The sequence below is a fragment of the Salmo salar genome, chromosome 19 (assembly GCF_965601325.2).
Source record: "Salmo salar chromosome 19, fSalSal1, whole genome shotgun sequence".
NCBI lineage: Eukaryota > Metazoa > Chordata > Actinopteri > Salmoniformes > Salmonidae > Salmo > Salmo salar.
The window spans coordinates 8,886,425-8,898,704 of NC_138309.1; the positions used below are offsets into that span (position 1 = coordinate 8,886,425).

At 40.0% G+C, this 12,280-nt stretch overlaps 1 protein-coding gene across 2 annotated transcripts; it reads left to right on the plus strand.

Moving 5' to 3' along the window:
• Positions 1 to 607: 607 nt before the first annotated feature.
• On the plus strand, positions 608 to 9,717 carry LOC106578384 (BMI1 proto-oncogene, polycomb ring fingera). 2 transcript variants are annotated; one of them, XM_014157130.3, is made up of 10 exons: positions 608 to 965; positions 4,906 to 5,036; positions 5,352 to 5,448; positions 5,681 to 5,736; positions 6,047 to 6,097; positions 6,526 to 6,634; positions 7,090 to 7,135; positions 7,723 to 7,821; positions 8,093 to 8,173; positions 8,460 to 9,717. In XM_014157130.3, the coding sequence occupies exons 2-10, from the start codon at positions 4,919 to 4,921 to the stop codon at positions 8,790 to 8,792; spliced, it is 990 nt and encodes a 329-aa protein (XP_014012605.1). In that variant the 5' UTR covers positions 608 to 965; positions 4,906 to 4,918; the 3' UTR covers positions 8,793 to 9,717. The 2 variants fall into 2 exon arrangements, with proteins under 2 accessions (XP_014012605.1, XP_014012606.1); XM_014157131.3 differs by lacking the exon at positions 608 to 965 and adding an exon at positions 4,146 to 4,291.
• Positions 9,718 to 12,280: the final 2,563 nt, after the last annotated feature.

The following is a 12,280-nucleotide window of genomic DNA, read 5'->3' on the forward strand; positions in this document are numbered from 1 at the left end:
GTGTTTGTGTCAAATAAATTATCCACATTGGAGAGAATATCGTGCCGAAGATGAGAGTAATGTGTCATATCTAGTTTACAAGCTGGTGGCAATGCATTGGTTAAATCATATTGCGGCTCACCGGAGGGAACGGAACCGCATATAGTTTACGTACAGAGCCTCCTATAGTAGCCGACCTATTAGCGATGCTTTCATTTCCTAAATGCCCCCGTTTTCACTACGATCATGAATTAGTATTGCATGGGGTCGTTGGCCATGGAATATCAACACAGTAGCCCCAGCTTTCTATCCGCTTTGGAAAGTGTATCCTAACCAACGCATGTATGACAAAGACGCATTTTGCCAAACTCATGTCTTTGGAAAGGGACACAGTAGAGGCACATAATAGAAACGTGGTTGGAAAAACGCACACTGGCTATTGTTTAGAAACATCAGTGATGTCTTGAGTGACACAACTACAACGTTTGAAGCAAATTACGAGATCATGATGGGCTTTGGATAACATATTCTTTGTGTCATTTTACGAAGCATCGTGAATTGGCGAGCCCCCGAATACACCGACACTAATTTCCAGGCCACCCTTAAGGAATGATACCACGTGACCAAAGCGGGGCGGTCGAACTACAAGCCATTTTGGGAACGGTGTCAGTTTCCACTGAGCCACACTGCTGCATTTTTCGAAGAGACTCATTGGGAACACAAACACACCGTTCGGAACGCACAGCCAAAAGTCAGAAATATTAGACAACAGAGGACACTACGCGCCCAAAGTGCATAGAAGGAGAACAATACGAATTTTACGCATCTGAAATGAGCCCCGGGTTGCCTGGCGCTCTCTGCAATTGACAGCGTCTGCAGCTTGTTTCAAGATGGCGGCTGAGCTCGTATTCATTTTCTGCTGATCGCCTCCTAACTTTCATTGTCTCTCCGTCTCCAATATCGCAGATCGCCAGCCGAGTCTCTAGGTATGTATTATTCGATATATTTTCTTACCAACGGATGAATAACGATTCAGTTTTCGCCGCGTATATGTGTTTTTCTGCGGGTTTAAATGCGTTTCCAGCCCGTGGTGGATGGGGCTTTGACGGTGTCTCGGACTCACGGACGTGGAGCTCTGTCCTCGCACTGCTTCTAAAATTGTGTTCCCTTCTTGCGCAAGCCTTGGTTTTGCGCTCAACAGACCAGCGCATTGACTTCTTTAGTAGTTAATGTAATTATCTGTTATGAGTGTCCATTGAGAGTGTTTCTGTGACATTGGTTAGATTTCCACAAAGCCAGTGATCTCAATCGAACAGGACCGAGATTGGTGAGGTGTTTACGGCAGCACACAGTCCAATGGTTCTCCTGGTCGGTTTGGTTCCATATACTGTCCCCATTTTATAGAAATATGATCCGTTGGATGTTGGGGACAGATCAGTGTGGTTGCATTACGCACATGTCATCAAGTGTTGTTTTTATGAACTTAACTTCCCTCTTGGTGAACGGGTCCTCTGTAGCCTGGTGGAGGGTAAACCATTTCAATGATTTACTGAAATATCATCACGATCAGTTAGTTAGTTGTTAAAGAAGGATTTGAATGTATAGGTCTACATGCAAGTTGACAAAGTAACGATATTGGCGCCTATTAATCAAGCATAAAACCAATTTTCAGATTTTTGTTACCATGATGTCAAGATGGTACGTACAAAGGTCCATTGACTGATTCAGAACAAGGGTCCTCTCAATTAGCCAACCATCTTTGAATTCTCTGTAAAAGGCATATATTTACTATTGAGTTTCGTCACGACTTTATTGCGCAGGCTACGTGGCTCCATCTGCCAACATTCTTTTTTTTGGGATTTTTAATTTTTTCCCCACTTTTGGAACCAACAATCTGACCGCTTATTGTTAACTCACAATGGCGCATAACAAGTTTATAAAGCAGGAATATGCGTGAAAACCAACCATGCAAAGATCAAACATGTCAGACGGTTTGCACCGTGGTGGAATATTCTGTTGATTGATTGGTTTGAAATGTGTTTGCATGAATCCACGGTGTCTGATATTTGTATGCTTTCCTTCTTAATAATCTCATTATGACCAGTTTATCAAGTGTGAGATTCTGTCATGTGGAAGGGAACTGTTTGGTGTGAAAGATAAATAGCCTAACGTTGTTTGACAGTTAATAACCTACCCATAGAGGGTTTCTGCCAGATTAAGGTTGCCAATGTCGGTGCTAGTTGAAATTCTGGTGTAGCCTGATTTGTGTTGATATTAGGTTTCTGTTTGTGATACTTGTTGGAATGCAACTTTAACGCACAGCCAGGTAAATCGAGATTTCGACATTGACTGCTGACTTCTTGATGAATTATATGAAGTGAGGCCTCCTCTTTCCCATGTAGCGAAGTCTTCTGAAAATGGTGATGGAAATCTAGCTTTGATGAATAGATTAAGGTTCCATCCAAAAATAGAGAGAATGGTGCAGCATATATAGACCAAAACAACCACAGCCCTCGAAGACTAGCCTGTATTTTTGGAGAAAAATGTGACATGCATCTTTATCCATATACTACATGAAAATGTTGTAAATTCTATGTAGATTATACACAGACAATTCTCCACATTTTTTGAGGAAGGACTCGCCAATTCTACTTCCCATTTTCAGCCATTCATTATAGCTAGATGGAGAAACCCTGGGTTGCACCATGCAGCACACAGTTCATGGCCCAGAAGGTTGAGCTGAGTACAGTAGGCTAGATACAATGCAAATCTAGCCAACATCGTTATTGATAATACCCTGTTCTGAGTCTCTCAACTACTTTTTTATTCAGTGCTTTATTTGTTGTTTGGCTGTGTCCTGTACGGACACATGTGTTCCATGATGATACTTGCAGATGAAGTTGGGATATGCGTGTTAAAGACTATCATTTACTCTACAAAGGCTCTGCTATATTACCAGTGGTAACAGTTGTGCAAACATCAGTAGTTAATCGATTGATGGCGTAACAGGCTAGCTGTTTGCATTGCAAACACGATGCGTGACAGCCACTGTAATGGCATTGTGGGGTCCTCCACTGCGTTACATTCAAATACACATTTTTAAGATCTTTTTTTTTTACTGACCGGAAGAGCTGGGATATTCCACACCAGTGGCCTGTTGGCAGAGCCAATATCGGTGTTTCTATATATTTGAACTAAGGTGCATCCTTATAAAATGACGATGGTTCTGTTTGCAAGCCCCGTAGTGTTTTTTTCACCATAGGCTACACGCAGAATCCGTTTAAATGTGCGGGTCACCTTTGATGCAGGCATGACCCAGTGCCAATCTCACTATGTTTCCTGTTTTGTCATGAGTTTTACTCCTAGTGCTAGGAAGCCAAAAGCATCTGACACGCAGAATCAGTCATTTCTCCCTATGTTTTACCTGACGGCTCATGTGATCGCATCCTGCGTGTGAGAGAAATACAAAAAGCCATTGGGAAGAAGACAAATGTCTAGGCTACAAAAAGGCGTCACAACTAGACGAATATTCTGCAACTTATTTCGTAATTTCCCTCCCTCCAAGACAGTCGTTTTTAAACCTCTTTCTACTCCACATTGCTGTTACCTGCTGGCTATTTGAATCTGACTGTTATGTGGCACTTCATTAGTGATCCATGTCGCGTTGGCTGAGCAGTGGCGAGGTTTCTCTCGGGCTTCAACTTCATACTGCCAGAGAAAATACTTGGTCGAGTGATGTTGTTATTCTACTGTGCCGTGCACACAGGCTGCCTGTGCAGCGTGCACACAAACGACACAAGCAACGGAAAAAGATTAGATTTATCCAAACTAATGCACAAAGCATGGGTAGCCTAACGGTTGGCGACATAGGAACTGAACGTAGCAGGCTTCGGTGTGAAAAAATGTTCAACCCTATCGGGAATTGCACTATGATTTTCGAGCGAGACGTTCTTTACAAAATGGCAGCCATGGTGCGGGGACGGACTGTAGTCTATTCTCTTCGCGAGGGAAGGACATATATTTATTTTCATATTATTCCCAGTAACATCATCAACGCGAGCGGTGATCTGGTCTTGGGCGAAGCAAATCTCTCCGTATTGGTCCCTGGCGAGATGCCAAGTAGTGGAACCTAAGTTGCCATAGAAACGGTAAGACTTTCCAAGTGTGTGTGGTTACACCTGACGCCGAGTCAATTAGCTGACGGTCTCCCGCATCCTCCAGAGTTGAAAGATTAATTCATTGAAGAATGTGATATGAAATGTTGCAACTGGCCGGAATGATGTTGCTTATCATCGTGTTCCAATATTAGAAAGTAAGAGCCCCTCTGTGTTTTGGCACTTCTACACTGAATCGCTTTAGAATATATACCCTGATGTAGGTTGGATAGGTCTACAGCGTGTCTTCGTTTTATAGGACTAGGGTACTATCACATTTCCTGAGCGACCAACGACCTCCGTTCTCCCGTATCTATCTATAGAGGACCGCTGGGAGGTAGGCTATATGAACCATCCCAATGAAAGGATTGATTTATGACAACGCAGCTCTTTCGGCTGTGCCCTCGACAAATCCACACGGATCGACTCCCACCAATTGTTAGCTATCAATCAACCTCTGGGTCAGCTTCTGAAAAACGACCAACCCCTTCCCTGGTTATTATACTATTATCATAAAGTATGGGTGTTTCTCTAACAGTAGAACAACAAAACATCCTTCCAAATGGGTTTAAAGCGGTTTAATGAACGACCACTTTATCAAGCTGTGAAAGATCTGTATTCCCGATTCAATGATAGGCTTTTATTGTTGCTGTCTGTTTTTTTTCTTCTCAAATGTATCCTCAACTTATAAAGTCTAAATTATATTTTTATTAACAAGATATAGGCTACCTTCCTGTCAGATTGTGACTCTGTGCTCCTTTCTCCCTCGCAGGGATCTTCCTTCCATGACGATGCATCGAACAACCAGAATTAAGATAACTGAGCTGAACCCCCACCTCATGTGTGTGCTGTGTGGTGGATACTTCATCGATGCCACAACCATTATAGAATGTCTCCATTCATGTGAGTGACACTTGGCTGAATGCAGACATGGGAATTGGACCAATCATGATTGTCGCAAATTCACACTAATAGGTAGCTAGTTAATTACTCAAGTTTTTGTTGACCAATTTCACTCTCACATTCTCTTTTCACATAATTGCGTTGGCCACACTATTTATGTCTAATTCACTAGATTCTACAAAGCAAATCGGGGTTTGGGGGGGGGGTGAATAACTGCTATATGATAAATGTAACAGGCATTTTTCATCGTTGGACTGTAGGGTATTGTGTTATCCACTGAGAAACTGATCCCGTTTTTTTCCCCTTGGGTTTCAGTCTGCAAGATGTGCATTGTGCGCTATCTGGAGACCAGCAAGTATTGCCCCATCTGTGACGTGCCAGTACACAAAACCAAGCCTCTGCTCAATATAAGGTAATTAATCACTTTGTTTCTTTTACATTTGTTCTATAGCCTTACATTGTTTTGTCGCATTTCTGCTGTTTCTCGCTATTATCCAATCCACCCAATGCAGTTAGATGTCATCAAAGGATTGGTCTAGTTTCATTAAAATGTTGCTACTTTCTCAGCATCCATCAATTTATTAAAACCTCATAGCATGCAATGAGTTCTGGGTAAATATGACTGATTATGAACATTCTTCAAGGTCTGACAAAACCCTACAAGACATTGTCTACAAGCTGGTCCCTGGTCTCTTCAAAAGTAAGTGGAATGTGTTAAATCCCTCTTATCAGTCATGTCATTGTCTTGTTCTCTGCGACATATGTATTCTGTATCTACTAAATGGTTAATCCTGAATGGTTGATTATCCTGTTTAAAATCGGAGCTGCTGGCTTGTCTCCCCTGGAAAATGGTTTAAAACCCACCTGTGGACTGATTCTGGAAATGGGTGCTATGTAGTTAAAGCATGAGGGTGCAATGCATCAGCCGATTGATAATTCCATTTTTCAATTGTATCTCTATCCCTATTCAAATAAACATTTGTGACAGTTTTCTTTCTTCTCCCATTTAGATGAGATGAAGAGGAGGAGAGACTTTTACGCCGATCACCCTTCTGTAGATGGTGAGTCTCTGCACTCTTTGTTGATACTTGCTTTATTTCAGATTTTAAAAAAACAAACTTGTATGACTGTGATATATGGTTGTCTCACCTAGCTACCCTATAAGAGCATATGCTAAATGACTCAAATGTAAATGTTAAGAAAAGGGTTCATGACCTTTCGTTCCTAGGTCAGATAGGGTGTAAGTCTACTGGAGATGTAAAAAGTGAATTGTCATTAAGTAGTTTTATTTCTAACAACTAAAATAATGGTCTATTTATTTCCTGCTCCAGTAAGATTCTATTGGTTTTGCCTTCTACAAACCCACTAAAATTAACTTCAATATCAGCTGATAGTATTCTCCTATAATGATAGGATTTCTAAGCTCTCAGTTTCACGGTTTTCCAAGTTTTTGGGAAAACTCAGGCAACTTGTTAATTTGTGTCTGTAGCTACGACAAGGTCTAATGAGGATCGAGGGGAGGTGGCGGACGAGGACAAGAGAATCATCACAGACGATGAGATCATCAGCCTCTCCATTGAGTTCTTCGATCACAACAAGTACGTCAACATGTCTGTTACAGCCAGGCTTTTTAAAAATGATTCAATCTAGTTTGCTATGGCTTCATCATAAGGTCTAAGGAAGACAATTATGTTAGAACATTTATAGATGTATATTTATTAGTTCAGTGTTCAAAAACTGATTAGGTCAGTTGTGTGTTTTATTATTTATTATTCTGTAGTGACCCTGGTTTATAAGCGTGTATATCGACGTTGCCACTTGGCCATGCTTTTGTGGTGCAGTCGATGGTGCACTGGGCTTGGGGCCAGAAGGTTGAGGGTTCGAGCACCATTCCCTGCCTGTTTCATTACAATACATTATATGTTTTCCTTTCTATAGTCATTTTAATCTTGAGACTTTGCTTTTACTAGTGTTCTGCTTTTTTTCTACATGAATTTCCAACCATGAACATCTTTGAGTGCATTATCAAGAAGTGTAACATTGTTTTTCTCAGGGCCGAACAGACCAGCGTGACTGAGGACCAACTGACTAAAGAACAGGTAGGCCGCCTACAGCTGAAGCTCAGAAGCATTCTATATCAGATAGTTCTAACCCTCTGTTGCTGCACAGAGCTTATTGCTTGTTTTCTGATATAAGATTGTTCTTAAATCTGGACCCTTAAAGAGCTTGGCCTCAAGTCTCACTGCATGTCTCATCTCCATTTTCCATGTTCTTTTATACTTTATTGTAAACAAGGGTACTGTATAAAGTGCAGGTTATCCTTTTTTCGGCATGAATCTTGTTCTGGAGGCAGCTCTGCAGAGTGGTCACTAGCTGGCACAGCCACAAAGTCATATCTGATGTTAAACCTAACCTTAACCAAAAAGCACATTGTTCTTCGCATACATTTTTACAATATAGCCAAATTGCTCAGTTCTTCCTCCAGGACAAGACTGGTGAGAATAAACATCAACCTGCATATAAAGTCCCTCAAATGAAAATGTCTTTAGGAACTGTAGCTCTGTTCTTTTCTCTTGCTATTTATTTTATTGTGTATTTGCTGCAGACAGCTTCAGTTTTCTGTCTGAGTTTGGTCTGTAGTAAAATGGAGGTTTGAGCTGATCTAAACGGCTCTGTCGTCCTCCAGGTGAACAATAAGAGGTATCTGCAGTGTCCAGCAGCCATGACCATCATGCACCTGAGGAAGTTCCTCCGCAGTAAGATGGACATCCCCTGTACCTATCAGGTAAAAATTTGTTTGGTTATATGAAATGACACAAGGGCAGCCATAACTCTTGCATCACCATTTTTTATTATTATAATATATATATTTTTAAATAAGATGAATTTAACAACATTAGTACATATCACTGCAAGATCATTCTCTCATATGCTTCTCATGAACCAATAAAAAAAATCAAAGATATTCAGCAATTCATGAAGGACAATGGAAGTTCAGTAGAATAAGTACTTGTTGGCCTATTTTTAAAAATTATTTTGTAATTTCTACAATGTAGGTTGAAGTGATGTATGAAGACGAGCCACTGAAAGATTACTACACATTAATGGACATAGCCTACATCTACACCTGGAGAAGGGTAAGAAACATGATATTAAAGGGGAAGTTTGTACAAAAAAACATGCCATTAAAGGCAATGTAAACGTTTTTAACAAGTTGGAAGTAATGTTTTTTTGTAAATTATTGCATGACTTTTTATTTCAACCTTTTGCTCTGTGATATTTCTTAGGCCTACTTTAGAGTGTGGCATGCATGAAAGTTCGCAGTTCAAAGTTCAAATGCTTTATTGTCCATGAAGGGAAAAAAATCATGATTGCCCTGCAAGTTGAGACAAAGTAGCTCTAAGTATTACAAATATTTTTCAGAATGGCCCTTTGCCGTTGAAGTACCGCGTCAGACCTAGCTGTAAGAAGATGAAGATGAGTCATCTGCAGCAGGAGGGCCAGAACAGCACTGGTCGGTCCACTGAGAGCGACTCAGCCAGCGACAAAGCCTGCAGCCCTGCCGCTGTCCCCTCCACCTCCTCATCCTTGCCCAGCCCTGGCACCCCGGTGCAGTCCCCACACCCACACTTCCCCCACATCTCCAAGCCCGTCAATGGAGCCTCCACCTCGGCCCCAGCCCCTACCAGACCCGTCCCCTTTGGGAAAAAAACACGGAAGGCCTCGCTGAATGGTTCTTCTGCATCCTCGGGATGACCGGCCTGAAATCCAGGCCGACAGCCAACGCCAGACCGCTCAGCTAATATCTTCATGCCAATGTAGTTCCATTGTTGTAGACGCTCTCTTTTTGTTGTTGTTGTTATAAATATATGATATCTGTTTAAGTAGTGGAAGTGAAGCATTTCAATAGGAACATAGCAGGGATGTGACATTAAGTTGGTGAAAGGGATGTTTGTGATAGATGAATGGTCGAAAATGAAAGCCCCCAAAAAGCTGCGTTTTATTTTACAGATGTGACTGAAGATGGCCTTTATATTATTTCCTTTGTTTTAATTATTTTTTTCCATATCAGAATATACATGTGTTGACTCTTGTTAGTGTGTATTTCAGCCTATTGTTGTCAGATAAAGCATGGTAGAAACCTATAGTCTTTACTAATATTTGAAACTTTGCATCTATTGTTCTTTCGATTTGGCTTTTGGAAAGCGTTTCACAGAGCAATATAATAATCAATATATTATGTGGAATCAACTATTGTAGTATTTGGCCCACGATTTTATGAGAAAACATATGAAAGATCTGCGTAAATGTACAGAGCTTTTATTAGGCTGTAGGCTACTCGGGAAAAAAATCATTTTTTAGCTGCTGTGGAATCGAATTGCTTATAGCCTCGACATCCCTGAACCCTTGAAGCAACCAAGCAGTTCAGAAAGTCCACACACACACCCATGTATATAGCGAAATATATGCATATTTAATCAGTAATTATGTCAAATACTGTCCTGAACCCTCCCCCCCCCCCCCCCCCCACACACACACACACCTTAATTTCATGCTAGATGACAAATGTTTTTTGATGTCTCCCATGTTCTGCGTATTTGTATCTCTCGATTGTATGGACAACTATTGTATTGTTACTGTTGCACAGTATAACATCTAAATAAAACATTTTACACTTAAAGACGTTTTGGGTGTGTTTTTATTTTTATTTTGTGATTGATACATCTGGTATTGTCCCCTCTTTGTAAGCATTTTGAAAATGTCTGTCATTTGTAAAAATGTTCCTACGTTTAATCTATTTTAATTTCATTCATGCATTGTTAAGTTAAATATCTGTTTTTTTTGTTGTTCGAATAATAAGAAATCGCAGACCAAGGACATTTTGAAAAGATGTCTCGTCCTGGCGCACCATTGATTTAATTTAATTCACCAGAGACCACTAGTCGCAAATATATTTTGTGTTTTGAATAGGCCTAGAATATCCTTGACTTAGATATTTTCCGTCGCACTCAATATCTGTAGCAAGGATTATACTTTTAATGGGTGAAAGAAATTGCTGCTAACAAATTGAAAGAACACAGCTTTTCTTTAAATTACAAAACAGGTTTTCTACAGAAATCTACAAATGTATTTAGGTGCAGTTCAGATCGAGATATTTTTTGTCAATTGCTTGTGGACTAACATGGAATATTGCAATATTTAAATATTCCAATATTTGCATATCTTTGTTCGTCTGCCATCGAAGTGAAAATTTCTCAATAGCTAAGGATTTAATGTTGAGGTCATTTTCCGTTGGCTGCAAATAGATGCTATAAAAGACGTGTCATTAACTACAGAACACTGATGTCGTTTCAAAGAAGATTCGTCTCCCCCACAAAAATAAACAGGTTTTTATTGTTTACATTTAATACATAAAAAATATGGATTAAAATATATATATATTAAACTAGAAACTATCAACTTGTATAAAGCCAATTTTGCTCGTGGAGGAGAGACAACAAAGTGGAAATAGTGGTCAAAAGAACCAGAACGTGGTTGACGTAGCCTAAAGCCACAATCCAACGATTTTCCAAATGTCATTCAATAATTTTACAAACTCATTTGTGATGGGTTTATAGTCTTGGTAAATGTGAGTAGTTTTACATTTCCAGATAACCTACATGTAGGCCTTTTTATCATCCCATATTCTTAATGAGCTGAGAGATATTGGGAAGTCTTACTGCGTTCACGTGCTAGTCGGAACTATAGGAAACTCGGACATTTCCGACTTGCTAACTGGTTATATATAGCCTAGACGTGCGACTTCAATCAGTTAGGAAGTCGGACATGTCTGAGTTTCCTAGTTCCAACTAGCATTTGAACGCGGTATTAGTCCTCGGTTTATAGTGGTGAGTTAAAGGTATGGTATTCAGATTGGGACGTTGATGTTGACTTGCAGATGGCATTATGTGACTTAATTTGACACAATTTCGTGCAATAGACAACATTTGGGTGTGTGTGCTGATTTACATTTTTTATGTAACCTACATTAGGTAACTGGTGTTTTGTTTTATGTAGCCTATAGGCCTGCTGGCATGATGCATAGGTACACTAACTGCATATATATATATATATATTTAGATTTTTGTAAAACATTTTTGTAACACATATATATGTATATGTGTGTGTGTGTGTGTGTTACAAAACAGTTTTACAAAAATCGAAATATATTTTATATTTGAGATTCTTCCAAGTAGCCACCCTTTGCCTTGATGACAGCTTTGCACACTCTTGGCATTCTCTCAACCAGCTCCATGAGGTAGTTACCTGGAATGCATTTCAATTAACAGGTGTGCCTTGTTAAAAGTACATTTCTGGAATTTATTTCCTTCTTAATGTGTTAGAGCCAATCTGTTGTGTTGTGACAAGATAGGGGTGGTATACAGAAGATAGCACTATTTGGTTAAAGACCAAATCCATATTATGGCAAGAACAGCTCAAATAAGCAAAGATAAACGACAATCCATCATTACCTTTAGACATGAATGTCAGTCAATGAGGAACATTTCTTCAGGTGCAGTCGCAAAACCATCAAGCGTTACCTCTGCTGCAGTGGATAAGTTCATTGGAGTTACCAGCCCAAATAAATGCTTCACAGACACATCTCAACATCAAGTAGGTGAACGTATGATATCCGCATGCGCTTAGTATGACTATCATTTGTTTTACAAACGGACAATGACTCAACACACCTCCAGGCTGTGTAAGGGCTATTTGACCATGAAGGAGAGTGATGGAGTGCTGCATCAGATGACCTGGCCTCCACAATCACTGACCTCAACCCAATTTAGATGGTTTGAGATGAGTTGGACCGCAGAGTGAAGGAAAAGCAGCCAACAAGTGCTCAGCATATGTGGGAACTCATTCAAGACTGGAGGAAAAGCATTCCAGGTGAAGCTGGTTGAGAGAATGCCAAGAGTGCGCAAAGCTGTCATCAAGGCAAATGGTGGCTACTTTGAAGAATCTCAAATCTAAAATCTATTTACATTTGTTTAACACTTTTTTGGTTACTACCTGATTCCATATGTGTTATGTCGTAATTTTGATATCTTCACTATTGTTCTACAATGTAGAAAATAGTAAAACATTTAGAAAAACCCTTGAATGAGTAGGTGTGTCAAATCTTTTGACTGGTACTGTGTATCTATCTATCTATCTATCTATCTATCTATCTATCTATCTATCTATCTATCTATCTATCTATC